Source organism: Oryctolagus cuniculus, chromosome X (genome assembly GCF_051225735.1).
Source record: "Oryctolagus cuniculus isolate XC-2025 breed Fujian yellow rabbit chromosome X, ASM5122573v1, whole genome shotgun sequence".
Classification (NCBI taxonomy): Eukaryota; Metazoa; Chordata; class Mammalia; order Lagomorpha; family Leporidae; genus Oryctolagus; species Oryctolagus cuniculus.
Genome location: NC_142888.1, coordinates 60,457,571 through 60,477,361, shown reverse-complemented (window position 1 = coordinate 60,477,361; position 19,791 = coordinate 60,457,571). Strand labels below are relative to the sequence as shown.

At 39.6% G+C, this 19,791-nt stretch overlaps 1 protein-coding gene and 1 pseudogene across 4 annotated transcripts in view; one reads left to right on the top strand and one right to left on the bottom strand.

Moving 5' to 3' along the window:
* Positions 1-19,791, top strand: part of LOC149119659 (uncharacterized) — a 149,407-nt gene that overhangs the window by 103,277 nt on the left and 26,339 nt on the right. For 2 of the 4 annotated variants that reach the window (XR_016228381.1, XM_089324842.1), the window contains one exon: positions 15,336-16,627. The exons of the other annotated variants lie outside the window; for them this stretch is intronic. Coding sequence is in view for 1 of the 2 variants with exons in the window: in XM_089324842.1 (XP_089180968.1) it covers positions 15,336-15,524 (189 nt within the window). In the remaining variant the exon portion in view is untranslated. Of the gene's footprint in view, positions 1-15,335; positions 16,628-19,791 lie in introns of those variants that run through there. 4 annotated transcript variants of the gene reach the window in all.
* LOC127484895 (ankyrin repeat domain-containing protein 49-like) lies at positions 873-14,350 on the bottom strand (annotated as a pseudogene).

Genomic DNA, 19,791 nt, shown 5'->3' with positions numbered 1-19,791 from the left:
ATTTTTTTTTTATTTTTGACAGGCAGAGTGGACAGTGAGAGAGAGAGAGACAGAGAGAAAGGTCTTCCTTTGCCGTTGGTTCACCCTCCAATGGCCGCCGCTGCAGCCGGCGCACCGCGCTGATCCGATGGCAGGAGCCAGGATCCAGGTGCTTTTCCTGGTCTCCCATGGGGTGCAGGGCCCAAGCACCTGGGCCATCCTCCACTGCACTCCCTGGCCATAGCAGAGAGCTGGCCTGGAAGAGGGGCAACCGGGACAGAATCCGGCGCCCCAACCGGGACTAGAACCCGGTGTGCCGGCGCCGCAAGGTGGAGGATTAGCCTATTGAGCCACGGCGCCGGCCCGCTACCTTGCTTCTTAATGTTTTCTGTGTCCATCTGTTGACATCTGTATACAAGGTACAATAGTCCCATCTTCTTATCGAATGGTTTTTCTTGAAAAGAGGTTATGGTTTAGATGTTATGCATGGCATTCATTGTCTTGTTGCTTTGTCTCTGTTTCTCAGTGTGCCCAGAAGTAAAACTATCTGTATGATTTCTTTTGGTTTAATAAATGTCAGGTGTTTCTGTAAGTGACAAAGTTGTCTTAGTTTGCAGCAATTAATAGCCTTTAAAGTCTGACTTTGAGGCAAATGTGGGCTTTCTCAGGTGTGTATCTTCAGTCCCCAGAGTGTTGGGTGTTAACACACTGGATTGAGATTGGCAGTGCCTTTGTTCTTGCTGATGAGAGCAACTAACAGTTGTGGCTCTAAGACTGTGTGATATGTAGACCTTCCCCAAGTCTTCCTGGGAGAGTCCAGCTAGTGCTTTGTCTTGTCACACCAAAAGCCCTAGTTCCGGCACCAGAGGATGTGAATGAATCCTGCTTCACTTTTAGGGGAGATTTTGCACTGGCACTTTGGGTCCAGAGAGGTGGTTTGCAGTCAAGTTCGTCCCTAGGTTCACCGGGTAGATTCTCGTGGGTTTGAGGAAAATAGTACAGATTGTTACAGACCTGGTCATGTAGGATACCATGCTGTTGTTACCTAGATCTCCCAGGGTGGTAGACAGGTGTTGGGAGTGGTGGAATCCAACTGCCCGAAGCAAAATGATGCAGAAGAGCATGACAGATATCAAGAATGAGTGTGAGTTACTCCAAAGATTGTAATAGCAACACCAGCAGTCCTGGTTATAAAAGAAGAGATGTAACTGCCTCCCGTTCTCATGTAGCATGGAAGGGTGATGCTGGGGCTTGTGCCCAGGGCTCCCAGCAGTGTGATGATATAGGACGTGCAGAGGGGAAGGTTTCTGGGTATGTTTAGATTTTTCATGGGCTGCTTCTTGTGCTCCAAGAATCTGAAGGCACCCCACTGGATCACAAAGAATGAGTGAGCTCAGCCCTGGGGCTTAGACCCAGAACTGTCACAGTCGCAGGATGCAGGGCATCTGCTCGCTGCCCTGTAATTGTCCTGACTGTGGAGCTTGGCATCTCTGCTAGCAGCATGATTGCCTACTGTCTGCTGCTTGAGAGCAGGATTTAGCTGGGACTCTACCACATACAATTGGGAGGTCTGGGGATGCGAAGGAGGCAGTGTGGCTTCCATTTTTGGACAATGTAGCGGTTCAGTACCCAGTCAGCTCCCTAGGCTGGGCTTGAAGTCATTGGTGGAATTCTTCCTCCATTAAAGCTGCAGTGTTTGAACTCCATGGTATCTTCTTCCTGTCTTGCCTTGGGAAGATGGGATGTCCCATCCAGCAGCTTGCTGCATAGATGTAGGGGTGTCTGGCAGCATGGTCAGCCGTGTGGGCATGCTTGTCCTTGTTTCTCACTGTTCCGAGTCTCTGTTCTCTGTCATTTCTCCACTAAAAATTTCTGTCCGTCTTTCCCTTGGGAATGTGGTCCTTCCTTTGTTTTTCTGCTATCTTTCTGTGACCAGCATTCAGCATCTTAGATCATCTCCTATTTATTGACTTATTTATTTTTAGGATTTATTTTCAGATTTATTTGAAAGGTAGAGAGAGAGAGAGAGGGAGGGAGGGAGGAAGGGAGGTTTTTCATCCACTGGTTCACTCCATATATGGCTGCAATGACCAGAGCTGGGCCAATTTGAAGCCAGGGGCCAGGAGCTTCTTCCATGTCTTTCGTGTGAGTGCAGAAGCCCAAGGAGTTGGGCCATCTTCTGCTGCTTTCCCAGGCCATAGCAGAGAGCTGGATCAGGAGTAGAGCAGTTGGGGCTTGAACCATGTTTATCTACACTACTGTTGAAATTGTTTTAGGTACATATTATCTGTGGTATAGGCAGGTTGTGTTCTTTATTTTTTCCAACATTGAACTTTTCCAAGTGTTTGACTTTGTTGTTGTTGTAATGAACTACAATACATTTTTTACCCAGCCATTTTACAATGAGAATTTCATTATTTCTAAAGAATCTGTAATCATCTGTCTCTTTTTCTTGTTCTTCCATTAATGTCAGTTTTCAAGGACACTTGTTACAAGTGTTTTCTCTCATGGTGCCTGTAGCTTGGAATGTAATGTTTTAAAAGTGTATAAATAAGCCATAGCTCTTATGGAATGGTATGTCCAGGGCTATATTCATTCCAAAATCTTGTGTTGATGTGAAAGATCAGTTCAAATTAGGAACATAGCTAAAGTGCAAGAATGAAATTAGGATTTATTTGAAGTGATTACAGAGATACCATACACTCAGATGTGAGCCTTTCTCCATGCAGGGAGAGCGTGTCAGCTGGTGCTGCCGGTGCTGCCGCCACTGCTGCCACTTCTTACCTGCTGATGTGCCCAGCAAAGTTTAGGTTGCTGCTTTTATAGAGTAGATAGTGGTGCCGTAATACGACATACAAAATGCGCTAAGTTTGTATGGGATTCAGTGCCCATGATTATCCTTGGGAAGGTTCCATCTTGTTGCCACATGCATCTCAACATGCATGTCTTTAGCATGGTGTCTTCTGCAGGTTGTAGCAGGCTCAGGTGCATCATGGGAACGTGGACAGGGTATGGAGTTTGTGATGGCGCAGGAAGAAGACAACTGGCAGTCTCCTAGTTCCTTTGTTCACTAATTCTCTACTTAGCCCAAGGCGCCCCCCCCCCCCCAATACCTTAATCCTTATGGGAAGAAAGTAATTCAGTCTTCCATATCTTCTCATGCTGAATCAGGCCATGAAAATGCCTTGCTGTCTTATCTAGATATACCATCTCAGGAGTCAGAGGATTGCCACTGGTTGTTCACAATGGCTGGAGTCCCTGTATGATCATCATTTTTGTGAGAAACTATTGAGTTCTGAAAATGAAAAATTTGACAGCTAAAATGAACACTACTGAGAAAAGCAAAAACAAGGGTAGGATCCACATTACAAAATGAAGAGCATTTTCTACTGTTTCCCAGATGGCGGAAGCTGCTGGGCTTCATGCTCTATCATCATGGATATTCTAGGGCTAGTACGTCGTCCATGGGTACGTTAGCTAGGAAATCTACAGACTGGTGACATTGCAGTACAACCTTGCCACTGGTCTGGACTAAGTTGTCCAAGGCAATAGAGCTTCCTTAAAATAAATTCAAAGGCAGTTTTCTTGCTGGAAGAATGAGAAGAGATAGCTAAAACATATCAGCTAGAAAGTACAACAGCCTTAATCTCTCTCCCGAAGAAGAAGTGTATAACAAAATCAAAAATTTCCCTTATGGTTTTGCTTATTGTTGATAGAGTTGAGGTCCTGAATTGGCCCACAACTGTAGACAGAATTATCCTCTGGGTATACCTGTGAAAACACAAGGGGTATAGATTTAAAGCCATTTCCAGAACTCCATGAGTGGCAGCTGCCTTTGTTGCCCTATCTGCCAGTGCATTTCCTTTGATGATGTGTTTTTTTCTCTCTTTGTGTCCCTCGCAGTAGATAAACCACCACTTCCAGAGGCTCCTTAACTGCCTGGGTGAGATCCAGTGTTTCCTATGTTTAATGGGAGAGTTTTCTTACTGTCCCTACATCTTTCTCTCTGTAAGTTGCTGCAAGTGCATGTAGCACAAGGAAAGCATATTGGGAGTCCATGAAAATGGCTCTAATGAATGCAGTAATTACAGCCGCCTGGAATTATTGTAGTGTGGCAATGCCTGGGTTTCCACTACTTGAGTAAGATTTACTACAGCATATCCTGCTGTTCCCCTCCCCCCTTTTAAATATTTATTTACTTTGAAAGGCAGAGTTACAGAGAGGCAGAGAGAGAGAGAGAGAGAGAATCTTCTATCCACTGTTTCACTCCACAGATGGCCACAATAGCCAGAGGTGTGTCTGTCTGAAGCCAGGAGCCAGGAACTTCTGGATCTTCCCCGCAGCTGCAGGGGCCCCTGCACTTAACACTAGCCTCTACCACTTTCCCAGGCCATAGCAGAGAGCTGGATTGGAAGAGGAGCAACCAGGATGCCGGCACTGCAGCGGGCCCTTCTCCTCCCTTTCTAACCCCTCCCTTTCTGAATCTGCTTGTTCTTTAAGTGGACCATCTGGGTTTGTCCTTGCTGTCAGACTCAAGTGTCCACTCTGTCCTGGATTTCATCAGGAAGATTATCTTAAGCTGCAACTTTTTTCAGTATTCATTAGCATCATGGCAAAAGATAGAAGGCTTAAAGCCAATTAACCTGAGGAGTGCTCGGGGATGATAACAAATCCCTGCCAAGATAAAGGAGTTGGATAGTGTCACCAGCAGAAATTGGTGGGAAATGAGAATATTGTCCTTTTGTCATACTAGAAGCAAAGTAAATTTTTGAGAGCAAGACTTGTCCTCAACTCCCGTAATGACCCAGCTTTTTTTTTTTTATTTATTTTATTTTATTTTTTTGACAGGCAGAGTGGACAGTGAGAGAGAGAGACAGAGAGAAAGGTCTTCCTTTGCCGTTGGTTCACCCTCCAATGGCCGCCGCGGCTGGCGCGCTGCGGCCAGCGCACCGCGCTGATCCGATGGCAGGAGCCAGGAGCCAGGTGCTTTTCCTGGTCTCCCATGGGGTGCAGGGCCCAAGCACCTGGGCCATCCTCCACTGCACTCCCTGGCCACAGCAGAGAGCTGGCCTGGAAGAGGGGCAACCGGGACAGAATCCGGCGCCCCGACTGGGACTAGAACCCGGTGTGCCGGCACCGCTAGGTGGAGGATTAGCCTAGTGAGCCGCGGCGCCAGCCCAATGACCCAGCTTTTTAAGGATAAGAGTCTACGGGGCAGGTGCTGTGGCACAGTGGGTTAAAGCCCTGGCTTGAAGCTCCGCCATCCCATATGGGTGCTGGTTTGAGATCTGGCTGCTTCACTTCCAATCTAGCTCTCTACAATGGCCTGGGAAAGCAGTGGAAGATGGCCCAAGTCCTTGGGCCCCTGCACCCACGTGGGAGACCTGGAGGAAGCTCCTGGCTGCTGGCTTCGGATTGGCGCAGCTCCGGACATTGCAGCCATTAGCAGGTGGATGGAAGACTTCTCTCTCTGTCTCTGCCTCTCTCTATAACTCTGTCATTCAAGTAAATTAAATATTTCTTTTTTTTTTTTTTTTGAAGGTTAAGAGTCTTGTTTGGGAATTCAATATAGAGTAAGTGTCTCCCATATCAATTAGAAAACATTCTTACCTGCATCGTTGAAAGTCATTTGTGGCTACAGGCATGAGATGCTTATTCGGGTTGTGGGAGTTGGCTGAGTTCCTGAACCCTATTAGAGCTGGTGCAGAAGCGGAGCAGCCGGCGATGAAATCAGCACCCATAAGGCATGCCTGCACAGGCAGCGGCAGCTTTACCCACTGTGCCAGAGCACATTCTACACATGTCAGCCAACCCAGTAGATAAATTGCCCTGTGCCTATGACGATGGGCACAGTAACTTTGTAGTTCTGCTGGAACTGCTAGGCATTGCTCCTGCCACAGTAGCAGCCATCAGAGATGAAACGTTGTAATGCACTTATCAAATGTTCATGTGAGGTGTGCAGTGCCTGCTGGCATATTGCTTAATATTGTAGAGTTCAGTGGAGTGTTGGTTTCTGAGGGCAGAAGTGAGGAGACGCCATCCATTTACCGTGGGGCCCATCAGCCCACCTGGAGTCTGTCTAGCATTGTTCCAGAGGCAAGCTGGAACATCTATAGGAAACCTGCTCGCAACTTGTGATGGAGCTGCTCACTGCTTTTGGCAACACCCATGCATTCCCAGCCTTCTAGGAGGCTGAAAAACCTCTCTCTTTCTGCCAGTCAGCACGTTTGCAAACTGGAAACTGGCCAAGAGCCTGTATCTACTGCCACATGTTTGGGGATGTTTCTTCCCTACCTTCACAGTTTATGTCTGAAACAGTTAGTGGCTGTTGTGTGGCTTTTAGCCTCTATTTAAGCCACCTCCCAATTGCTAAGACTGAGCAAAGAGATTAGAATTGCAAAGGCCTGTCCAGTGGTTAGAAAATAAAGGGAAAAAAATGGTAAACCAGTACAGTAGCAGACTTTAGAGATAGAAGTCATAAGGTAAATATTCATGCAGGGGTTTAATTCTCGCTCCCCACTTTCTCCTGGCTGGTGTACCACTTAATGTCCTGGTGTTTGATGGGGTGTCCCCTGGATGGATTTATTGTTCAGAGGGATGAATTCAAAGTGAGAATTGGGGGCTGGGCCGTAGCTCCTGCATGGGAGACCAGGAGGAAGCACCTGGCTCCTGGCTTTGGATCGGCGCAGCTCTGACCGTTGCGGCCATCTGGGGAGTGAACCAACGGAAGGAAGACCTTTCTCTCTGTCTCTCTCTCACTGTCTGTAACTCTACCTGTCAAATAAATAAAAAATAAATAAATAAAAAGAGAAAGTGAGAATGGGAGCTTGATGTATTTAGAGAAAGAAGTACAGGCAGCCTCCTTCCTTTGGTAGAGAGGGGTGTCTTGGCACTTCTCAGTGTTGCTGTATACTCACTGAAATTCACAATCTGCCTCCCCCCCCCCCCATGGGGTAGGGGTTTTTGTTATAATTGGGGCAAAGTGGTTAGGAGTTCAGTACACATTCTGATCTCTTAGGAAGGTTTCCTGGTGTCTCCACTTGGAGTTCAACATCCGTTTCCTAATGGTGTTTTCTGCGTGATGTAGGAAGCTGAGTTTCATCATGTGAAAGTGAGTGTGCTGAATTTACATGGAGGGGTGTGGAGTCTTTGGTGGTATGGAACTGTGGGAAGAATGCAACTAGCAGTCTCTTATCTCCTTTATTCAGGAACTAGCTCCCTACCTTGCCCATATCATTAACCCATGAATAGATTGTTCAGAAGAATATGATTGTAGATTTTCTGCCACTTCTTCTACTTTACTCTCAAGCATACAGGGAAAAACGTCAACAAATAACCACGATAGCAACACATTAGAGTTTGTCATGCAACAGTGTGGTAAAATATACATTACTATGCAGTATATGTTGTCTCAATGTCCCATTTATAGAACAGCTGCTTTTTAAAATAGATAATTTGAAATACAGTAGATTCCTTGAAATAAAATGACACGTATTTCTAGAAAATACTTTCATGAATGCATTTCTTATATTACATATCAGTTGTATACATAATCTTATTCAGTTGAACATTCAGTAAAAGTAGCCTTTGCAATAAAGTTTATGGCATCTTCACAATGAATTTAAAATTAGGTTCATAGTTACCCTAAGAGACATATTTATTGCTCAATTTAGGTATCTGTAGCTGTCCTTCTGTATAGGATGTTGAGACATAATGGGTTAATTCATCTTGTTTCTTTCATCCACAATTATGATGTGAAATTTCTCCCAACTTGAGATAAAAGGCATCAGACTAACCTGATTTTAAAAGATCTCTTTCATTTGGATTTGAACAAAGTCTGTTCCATTTCTGAAAGAGGATTCTCAATGACACCAAACCTTTTCTGTATTCAGGCTTGTGTAGAGAAGATGACATTGGTTCTGTGAGATAAATTCCCAGCTTTCATACATGACAGCTAGTTTAATGCATAGTAAGACTACTACTGTGACTACTCATTTTGTTCCTAAATACAACTGTAGCAATACTCTGTGACAGAATCTATCAGAAAAGTATATATCATTTTACTGATAGATACTATCAAATATTAAACATCAATTTATCATATATATAAAATGTAAATAAATCTTAGTTCTATTTCTTTAGTCTAATATACTCTTATAACTCAGTACTTTTCATGCTTGAAAAGTACACTTAATTTCTACATGAAGGAAAGAACACTTAATGAACATCAGAGATGATAGAATATTGTTGAAAAGTAATCATATCTTCAGACACATCTGCCACTAACATGGGAGCAGTGTGTTACAAGTTAAATAAATTACTGAAGGCATGTAATAATCAGCATAAAAACATTTAGAATCATATTTTTTCATTAGCTTTATACTTTATAGACAAAAGATTTCAGTTGCCTTCTCTCATGTTAACTTGATTTAAAAACATATTTCTCCATGTAATTATCTTCATTTACAATGTTTATGCAATTTCTTTTTTCATAGTCTACAAACACCTTATTTTCCATGAATATTCTATGATGCATTAAAGTATATTGTAATGTGCAAATGTTTCAAAATATGGTGGTTCATAAATATATCGTAATATATGACTTATTTTTTAATGCTTATCTTCTCCAAAGGCAGAAAGACAAGGTGAGGAGAGACAGAAAGAGAGAGATTCCGTGTGTGAGAGACAGAACCTGGTGGTTCATCCCCCAAATGTCCACCACATGTTGGCTAAGTCAGGCCAAAACCAGGAGCCAGGTCTCCCATGTGAGTGACAAGGTCCCAATTACTTACTGACTCCCAGGTAGGTAGCATGTTAGCAGGAAAGGTAGATCGGAAGCAGAAGTGTTAGAGCTTGAATCAGTACTCTGATTGGGATATGGATGCTCCAAGCAGCGCTTTAACCAACTGTGTTACCATGCCCACTCCATAAGATTTAATTGAGATCTCATATTAGAAAGTGACAATAAAATTGTAATATTCATGTCAAAAATCTATTATATAAAAATTTATGTAAATTGAAAGCAGAACTTTTGTAATTGTACACCTTAAGAATAACTTAAAATTTCTCTTTTAAAAGCTCAGATTTAAATGTTTTATTCTGCTGCAAATTAATCTTGAATCATATCACAGTTGCGGCCGTCAGTGAGAGAAGACATAGGTTATTGGATTCTACTGTACACTGGGAATTGCTTGTAGGCTACAAATATGTAGCTCAGCCTTCTTGGTTTAGAGAGTATTGCATTGTAGTCGCAGCAGAACTAATCTTTGCCTCTTAATGTGCATGTCTGTGCTGTTTAGTCCGCACTGATGAATTGGGTTCCTAGGCAGAGCCTAAAAAGTAATTAAATCTTCTCTGTCCTTTGTGTCTCAGTAGAATAATTCTGACTGTCAAGATGAGTTTATACTTTTTTTTTGTTACAGTATTGTATAGGCTCCCTTAATCCTCAATGACAGCCTGAGTAGAAAGTGAGAAAACAGAGGAAGCTTTGTCAGATTGTATAGAAGTACTGTGATTCGTTAGACGTCAAGGTTTCATAATTTATATTTCATTGTAAATTACTCATTTGTACATTTCTCTCATCGTATTATAAATTAAAGTTAGACCCAAAACAGTCTCACAGGAGAGAGAAAAATTTAAATATTGTGAATATAAGCTGTCTGTGTTAGGGCAGTTTTGCTAATTACAATGAAATATAGGGTTGTTATATATGTTCAACATGGTATGTGCAATTTAGTTCTTTAACAAGTTTTCTTATCTCATATTCCACCTATGCAGTATTCTTTGAGTTATGTTATGTTGAGTGAAAGAGATTCATTATGGGCTCATTAACATTAATGGGCAGGTAACACAGTCATTAGTGTCATAGCTCAGGTGGTTAGAGAATTCAAGTGTAGTATCATATCATGTCACCCAAATGAAGAGTAGAATAAAGCTATTTCAGCAGCGGTTCTGATTATTTGCCTCTAAGCAGGGTTTTGTCACATGTCTTTTGAAAAGCACATAAAATGGTGAACCAACCTTTTCATCAAAATCAGGCTGTCATGGATGGCATATTGTTTTATAGGTTACTTTTTCCTGGATTGATGTTTAGACAGTATTATAGAAGGTACAATTTTCTTCAGAAAAATCGTTCTTCATTTTTTTTTAGTGAATATATTTGTATTTATATTTATACTTTTTGTTACTCTCCCTACTAAGAGGTAGGTGTGTGTGTGTGTGTGTGTGTGTGTGTGTGTGTTTTCCCTGTGGTTCTAGTCTCAGTAAAATAATCAACCTTCTTATTCTTTGGATTCCTTTTCCCTTGTCAATTTGCCTTTTTATGGTTTGTATAAAATGAAGACCTTGGAAAATCAATATTTCCTGTGAATTCAAGAGGTTATAAACAGGGTCCAACCGAGCAGGATTCTGCATGTAAACCCAGTGGTAGAGCAGGTATGTTACGATGTCCTGGGCCCCACTACAGTTACATGGCATGTTGAACAGGTCACTCATTGACTCAGCCTAAGTATAAGGGTCGTGTAGATTGACAAGGATTAGATAGGACGACCCGCAGTACAAGGTTAATTGTGGTATTGGAGGCAGTATAGAATACCTGTCAACTGCTTTCCTGAAAATGGTTTATGTTCCAAAAAAACAAAGACCTATGTTTTTGATCTGATATTTTAGTTTCACTGGTTTAAAATGAAAGCAACAAGGGATGGTAATGTAGCGAAGGCTGCTGAACTGCACCAGTATATTTAAGCATTTTAAATTATATTCTAAATTACCGTACCTTTTTAAAAATTCGTGTTAGTATACTAAGTACTCAAGATATTCAGGATATGAGATATTTAAAAATGTATTTCTGTAAGTTCTGCACCAAAATATCTTTAGTTTCTGTACAACCTGTGTGAATTTTTTCTTTCTTTTGCATTTTTTTAACTTATGTAAGATGAACAAATTTCATGTATTTCATATATACAGATTTAGGAGCATGGTGATACCCTCCCTCCTCCTTCCTTTCTTATACTTTAAGTATAGTTAAGTTGAACCTATTTCCCAGAAAAAAAGAGAAACCTGACAGAAATTGTAACAGATAAATGCAAACAACTCACAAATAGGTTTTGACGTCAGGATCAGACAAAGTAAAATATTTTGTATTAGGAGCGTATTTTACATCTCATGCAAGGGAGGCATTAATATGTAGACATGTAAGAACATTACCAGAACCATTAAGACAGGAGAAGAATTTGTACTGCCTTCCACATTTTCAAAGAGGTAGTGTTAGGCGACTTCCTGCTGATATTAAATGCAGTTTCTTGCAAGTTGTATTTCCGGCCTGGTTCCATATAACAGTTAATCAGGAAGAATTCAAGGGTATCTCTGCTGTCTCTGTTCCCAGCAGCAAGATGCAAGTGGGTCAAGAGGCCTTTTGTTTGGGGCTTGATAGCTGTGTCATGCTGATATTATTCTACTTACAAGCACTGTGCAGGGGTGTCCAGCCATCCACAGTCACTGCATGCCATCTGCCCCTTGAGCAGTCAGCTCACGGACACTATCCATGTGTCCACTGCAGGCTGCTTCATGAAGATGGGTGTATTGATCTTCCTCCCTTAGTGCTCACAAGGTTGGCCTTATAAGAAAATATTCCCTGCACTATAGTAATCTGGGAATAAAAAAAATGGACCTTTTAAAAACTCTGTTTATTTTTGAGTCGGTGAGGTGTGTTTCTTGCAATTACCAAATAGATGGGTTTGTATCTTTTAATTGGGGAATTTTGGCTATTTATATTCAAGGTGCCATTTTGTAAGTAATGACTTCTTTTTGCCATTTTTCCATAAATAGTCCTGTTCTTTGCTTTAGCTTTCCTTTATACTTTTACTCTAAGATTTTCTGCCTTCACATTCTTTTATTACTATTTTTCTCTGCTTCTGTCTGTGACACATTCTTAAGTACCATTTGTAAGGCTGGGTGATTTATGAATGACATCTTTGCTGGGTAAAGTGTTCTGGATTGACTTTTTTTTTTTTTTAAGGCTTGCACTATGTTTCAGTTATCTCCTAGCTTGTACAGTTTCTGATGTGAAATCAGTTTTTAATATAATTGGTGATTCTCTGAAGGTAATCTGGCATTTCTGTCATGTGGATTTTAGAATCTTGATTACAGTGTGTCATGGTGAAGATCTTTGGGCTTCTCCATTAAGAGTTCTGTGTGCTTGAATGTGCATTTCTTTCTCCACGTTAAGGATGTTTTATTATTTCACTGAATTGGGCTTGTAATTCATTCTCTCTTTCCACATGTTCAGGAACATCTAAGACCTATGTGTTTAGTTGTTTGATTGTATCTCATAAATCTTGAACACTATTTTTGGTTTTACTAATTTTCTTTTTTCTGTGTGTGTGTGTGTATGTGTGTGACTGAGATATTTCCAAGGGTTTATCTTCTTTCTCAGGTGTGCTCTCCTCTGTCTCACCAAGTCTGTTAAGGCTTTCCACTGTAGTTTCTATTTCACATATTAGATTCATTCTTTCTTTCTTTCTTTCTTTCTTTCTTTCTTTCTTTCTTTCTTTCTTTCTTTCTTTCTTTCTTTCTTTTTTTTTTTTTTTAACAGGCAGAGTGGACAGTGAGAGAGAGAGACAGAGAGAAAGGTCTTCCTTTGCCGTTGGTTCAACCTCCAATGGCCGTCGCGGCCGGCGCACCACGCTGATCCGATGGCAGGAGCCAGGTACTTCTCCTGGTCTCCCATGGGGTGCAGGGCCCAAGCACTTGGGCCATCCTCCACTGCACTCCCTGGCCACAGCAGAGAGCTGGACTGGAAGAGGGGCAACCGGGACAGAATCCGGCACCCCAACCGGGACTAGAACCCGGTGTGCCGGCACCGAGGGTACAGGGGATCCATTCTCATTTCCACAAGCCTCCCCTGTTCAAGAAAGGAACCTTAGCCTTCAAAGAATCAGCTGCCTAACCAGCAGGGGTTGGTTGGTGCTCCGCCTTAGCAGTTGAGTCTGGGTGGCATGATAAAGTGAGGGCAGAGTAGTGCTTCACTGGCTACGTGGGTACCCTGCTTCCCTGTGACTCTGCAAGCCAGACTCATAATCACTGAGTAGCACAGATTTATCACTCCCATAAAATACCCCAGTTGTGCATGGGCTGTAGCAGCCTCTACTTGCCTTAATAAGGTGGCATTTTCTTCCTTTTGCTGGGGCCTTGTTCCAAGAAGATGGCATCCCCTCCAGCCACTGGCTGTATGAGTCATTGGTGGTTTCCTGCTCACTGCTGTGTGATTATACTGTCCCCACTGCTCCATGGCGTCTGTACAAATCTTATTCTGTTATTAGTTTGTAATACTATCACAGAGACATGAGGGAACTTAACAAAATGAGGTATTAGTGGCCAAGAGGAAGAATAGACATTTGATGTTAATTCTACCTGGATGACCCTAGGCAAATTAGTATTAACAAATTCCAATTTCTTAGTCTGTAAAAGGGAAGAATATTACCTGTCTTATCAGGATATGTGAGGATTAAACAAAATAATACAGTCAGGCACCTGGTAGAGATGGTATTGGTATTTAATACATGTTAATTCCCATTCTCCTTTTCATAAATGATGCTTATCTTTAAGGTAACCCTAATGACTTCATAGAAATGACTTACAAATGAAGATATTACTTGCTATTTTTATAGGTAGTTGCCTGCAAGACCTCAAATAATAGCTAACCTGACACTTTTTTTTAGCTTAGTATGTACTTTCATGTACATTACCCATTTAATCCTCACAATCCTATAGCAAAGAAATTGAAATTATGATCACCATTTTTTTAGATAAGAAAATAGAGGTTCAGAAGTGGGGGCATTTGAGTTCTGCTTCCAAACCCAAAACTTTTTATGCTATGTCATTGTTCACTTTTTAGTTTTTTTTTTTTTTTTTTTTTTTTTTTTAATATACTGATTTTTTTTCAACAGTCCAAAGAAGCAGTTTGGTTGAATTTTTTTTTTTTTTCTATCTTGCTCGTTGTCTTTATCAGAATCGCTCCCAGAGACTGTGATTACCAGGGAGAGTAAAGTGTTCATGTGTTTCCATTCAAGTTGCTGAAAGTGTTCAGAAAGCTATAAGGAATTCTCTGGATCTGCTTTTCTATCATCATTTGTGTTATCTTTCTCCATTTTTACTACTACTCTCAATCAAAGGCATCTCAAATGCCAGGGAGTAAATAATCTTCCTAGAGATGAATCATGTCTGCTTTGTTTTATTCATCAAGATGTTTTGGAGCTGAAAATCAGAGTAATTGCATTTGACATAAGAATCTTCCTGTTCTTTATTGAGAAGATTGACATGCCCTAATTTTACAAAGAAAACTGTTTCATCTGTAGTTCTAAAACCATTTAAAATACAGCCTGATTAAATAATAATTAAACTACTGGTAACATTTTGACACAAGTGTTTATATCACTCTTAAAGTATGTAGATATTTCCAGTAGAAGTTAGAGTGTTGTAGTTTGTGTTTATTGACAAGTCTGATCCTAGCCCCTGATCATTTTTCTTTAGTAAATTAAATTTTAAATATTCATAAAATTTGACTTTAGTCTGATTTTCTGGAAAGCAAGATATATATGTTCTTATACAGAATGGATATATTCATAGAATTTATTCTGTGTATTCATCAAAAATTGTGGATATAATTAAATAATTAAATACTAATATATGTGTGGCAATGTTCTGATGCAGAGGATGTACTGGGATCAAACGACTCAAATTCCTTTGCCTCATGGAGGTAAATATTTGGCAAGGCAATGAAGACATGTCTTCGAAAATGTTCCTGGAAAACCTGTGTTATGAAAAAAAAAAAATTTGCACCAAAATATACTTGGCCTTTGAATTCCATTTTTCTTTTTCAAATACCATTGTTTATAATGTAATATTGTGTCATATAAAGAAATATTCTGTCAATTGGTTGTAGTGATAAAACACAAATAAGGTGAGCAATTAACGAGTAAAAGTGGGTATATTGTAGATAGGAATGCCAAGAAAGGCTTGTATAAGGAGTTAATTGTATAGAAGTCTGTGTTCATGTGAGGGAACGGCATATAAAATAAAATGAAAAATATACCAAGCTACCACAGAGTTGACATGAACAAGTGATGTCAACCTGTTTTTGTATATCAGGGTTTATGTACATGTGAAAGATTTACAATATTTAAAATATTTTATTCCATTATGCAGTTTCATATTACCTCTGTAAATTTGTTTGTATACCCAAGTTGTTGTTATGTCACTTTTCATGGTGAATGACAAACTAAAATGATAAATAAATATAAATTGTTTTTAAGCATTGTGCTTCCATTTCATGATTTCTGTTTCTTCTGTGATCACAGGTTATGGAAGTTGAGAGGGACTTGGGAACCTTCCAGATCGTCACCCCGTCTGCTTCCCTCTGTTCACCGATGGGAGCTCAGATCACTCTGTGTGATGTGTGTGCGGACGTGCATGTGTCTGCTTGCCCTTCTATAAAAAGGAAGCCGCTTCTTCTGGTCAAACTTTCCTTTTCATACTGTGCATTGTGAAGTTTATCTTACTTTACAGAATTGCTTTGGAATATAATTGAGTTTCTGTACGTGCTTCTGCCACATTTCCTCACCAATTAAAGAATAATCTCTTTTAGCAAAAGCTGAAACCTCCCTACTGTGGTGGGTGCTTATTGAAAGCAGCATGTTAGCTTTGGATTGCGGAAATCGAATCCTGTATCTTCATAGTGCATCTCTATGCTGTGCCATTTGAAGTTTCCTTCAGAGGGATATCATTTTTCCCTGCCTCTTCTTGTGAATGTATTCTTCCTTGGGAAACACATCCTAGATTTCCTAGTATAAATAGTTCATTTGGAAAATTTTATTGTGAAATTTCCATTACTAAGCAGAATTTCATATAGTAAGCAGATTTTCTAAAATGTGCTCCAACGCATGTCTTACTGTAATCCTCAGAACCTTTGAATATGATATTCCTCTCTTGATTATATTATATGCCATAGTTGACCTTGAAATAGGGACTTTTCCAGGAATATTCTGAGTGGGCCCAATGTTGTCACATAAACCCTTACAAAGAGTTTCATCAGATCAAAGGCAAAATAAAAAGAAGCCAGAAATATTGAAAGTATTAATTGAGATTCAACATACCATTTCATTGGCGATAGAGGTATCCACATGAATATAAATATGAACAGCCCTAATGAATCAAGTGAGGTCCCTGACTGATAGCCTGCAGGAAAAAGGGACGCCCATCCTATAGCCACAAAGAACTGAATACTGCCAGTGAGTAGAATGAACTTGGAAGTGGCTTTCACCCAAAACCTCCATATAATTCAGCCTGGTTGACAATTTGACTTCAACTATGTGATAACTTGAACACAGAAGTAATCCATGTTATACTAGACATAGGACCCGGAGTAGTGTGAACTAATAAACAAGTATTTCTTTCAGCTACTGAATCTATGCTAACTTGTTAAATAGCAACAGAATGCTAATACACAACAATGCTTCACTATACGTTGGGAAGAAGTTCTGAAGAAATGTATATTAACCAATTCTGACTTTGGGAGAATGCCAGAGAGTATACTTACACAGACTAAAGTGTTCTGGGTCACCATGTGATATGACCTTATGATGTCACTGTCTCATGCATTTCATCATTGAAACATCATTATGTAGGAAATAATGTACTTCTCTGCATGTGGTTAGCTTATGTGAACATCATTAAATATGCTAGACAAATGACAAATTGAGTATTTGTTAGACACAGCAAGTACTATGAACTATATGCCGTCAAATGGAGACATTAAATTTCCCTACTTAGCTACATTGTTTCGGATAAGTTATGTTCAGATGGCGATTAGAATTAATAGTGGCTATAATCTGATACGGTGATGTAGTGGTTGTGCAGCCAAAGTCATTATTTAGAACATTTCCATTTAAAAATTACAATAGTCATTTCAATGATATTTCTGCTTTTTAATTGTTATTATTTTATTTTGTTTCTGCTAACCGTTTACAATTGCTACTGTTAATCACTTAAGTTATGATCACATATAATGACTTCTAAAACAGAGCAGATTTTAGTTATTTATAAAATTAGAAGTTACCTTGTAACATACCATTTTACCTTAGAGAACATATAGCTATTTATAGCAATTAGTATAATAAATCCTGTATTTCTCCTTTGCTTTCACTAATCACAGATTACTTATTGACGTTCCAAAATACGATTATGTTCTCTTATATATTGTATCTTATAAACAACCTTAAGTAATATTCAGAAAACACCAATGTAAACAAATATCTCAATCATATGCCTTTTATACAGAGGACTTTTCATAGAAGACAAACATTTTCTTCTTTAATTTCCACTAGGCCTCGAAATACATTAGTATTTGTAATTTGAGTTTGAATTGATGGAAATCTTCTAGTGTTTTAACTAATTTTTGTTAAATTTCAGTTGACACAGTGTGAAACTCATACACTAAATTGCTCGAGGACTCTTGAAGCTTAAGTGATCTAATTTACACATCTCATTTTGCCAGAGTTGTATGTTATCATCACATCCACTTGGAATTAGGTTGATGACACTTTCATTATTTGTAAAACATGTGTATAATAGTCTCATCTTTACTCTAAATGTTGAAGAGTCTCATCTTTACTTTAAATGTTTTTACTGTATATCGATGTATAATATGATATGTGCATATCTATTATAGGTTAAATAATGCCCAATCAACTGTAGCAAATTAGTAAAAATACTACTAAAATGTTAGATTTCTAAGTTTTGATGACTGTGTTGAATAATGAACTAAATGCATGTAGAAGGTTGCTCATTAGTTATCTAAAAATAGATCCCTTACATGGCATTAAAATTTCTCCTGTTTTCTGCAATTTGTGCTATTTAATGTCATATTATTTTACATGCTGTTTTCCTGCTTGGAAAGTGCATCCCCAACACTTATATTGCAAACTACTTTTGGTTTTTTGACTTAATTAAATTCCATGTCCTTTGAGATGTCTCCCTCTATTTCTTCAAAGGGTGGCAGAATATTTTGGTCTAGATTCTTTTCAACCTTTTACTCTAAAATTTAAAATCCTAGAGTTATTTGTGTCTATATCTTTATCTATTAGAGTGAGCATGTAGGAGGGGAAGAGTAGGATTTTCCTAACCTATATATTTATGAAGGATTTATCAGTATGAATGGCAGGTGGTAGTTGCTTAGTAAATGTCTGAAAGCAGAAGCAGTGAAGCAATTGAATGAATGATTTAAGGAATGTTTTTCTTTTTTTAAGGATTTATTTATTTGAAAGAATTACAAAGAGAGGGAGAGACAGAGAGAGGCCTGCCGTCCACTCTTTCACTCCCCAAATGGGCTCAATGGCCACCATTGGGCAGATCTAAAGCCAGGATCCAGGAGCTTCCTCTGAGTCCCCCCACCCAGTTGCAAGGGTCCAAGCACTTGGGCTGTTCTCCACTGTTTTCCCAGGTCATTAGTTGGGAACTGGGTCAGAATTGGAGCAGTAGGACTTAACATTGCCTATATGGGATGTTGGTGACGCATCAGCCCCTTAAGGAAATCTTTTAAGTGACACTGTGATAGGCACTAGGCTCCTTTGTGCTAGTCCCATAGTGCATATTCTGCTTTCTGTGTTAGGCATTACTGTTATTAAACTGAGAATATCCAAAATAGCCTATAAATACTTCCCAGGAGATCAAAGAAATAGTACTATTGAAGGCATAAGAGAATGACGAAATTAGAAGATCAGGCAGTCACATACAAGAGATAGTTAATTAGCATTGGAGAAGAGTGGAACTGTTATCACAGAGAAGACTAAATTGGAAATATTGAAATTCTAGAAAACAAAGACCTTATGACAGGAATACTATATTAGAGTCAAGAGGGAAAGTATAGATCAGACTTGAGTTTTTTATACCCAAGACAAGGAGTAGGGACTGACTTTAAATCCACAGTAGTTATTGAGTCCCTACCAGGTGTACCAAGAGAAGAAGTGTAAGTAGGCACTGGGTAACAAAGCAATGAGGATGCAAGGTGGCAAATAGCAAGTGAGAGATGAAACTCTGAAGATATAATTTGAGTTATCTTGCACACTGACTTTGTGGTATCCCCAAATGTAATCTTGTCTGATCTGAGTTGTGGCAAGATACAGTCTTGTTCTTTGTAGTCACAGGTATGTCTGTTGAGAGTCATTTCGCTTGCTAGATTTATCGTCTCAGGGATCACAGTCATAGAAAAATGTGGTTGCTAGTTGCAGATGCTCATGGAGCTGAGACTAACAATATACTCAGCTCCAAGCTTGACAAGAAAGTCTCTTTGGAGAGCATTGCCATATTGTACTGTGTGCCATTTGGGCATTTAGTTTATGGGAAATGTTTTTTAAACCCAGCGTAGGAACTGTCAAAACCACAGCAGCTGTAGCAGAGTCCCTATCAATAGTGAAATAGAGATCAACATTCAAAACTTAGCTTAAATTGCTTAGAATTCTAATACTTAATATTATGAGTTCTGAAACACTATTCAAGTATAACCTCATGTTTTTAAATTCATAGATTATGAGAAGAATATTGCAATATTTTATAGGAGTGTTAACCAATGAGTGTCTTAAGCACTCTGAGTACATTTATTAATATGATGCATAGTCTTATGTAATTCAGTTTTCAGGATGCTTACATATTCTACAAAAGATTACCAATATACCAATGATTTGTATATATATATAAAATGTCACTGTGGACTAAGAACATTCTGCATTCAAATCTCATTAAATAACTTTTCTGTGAAGG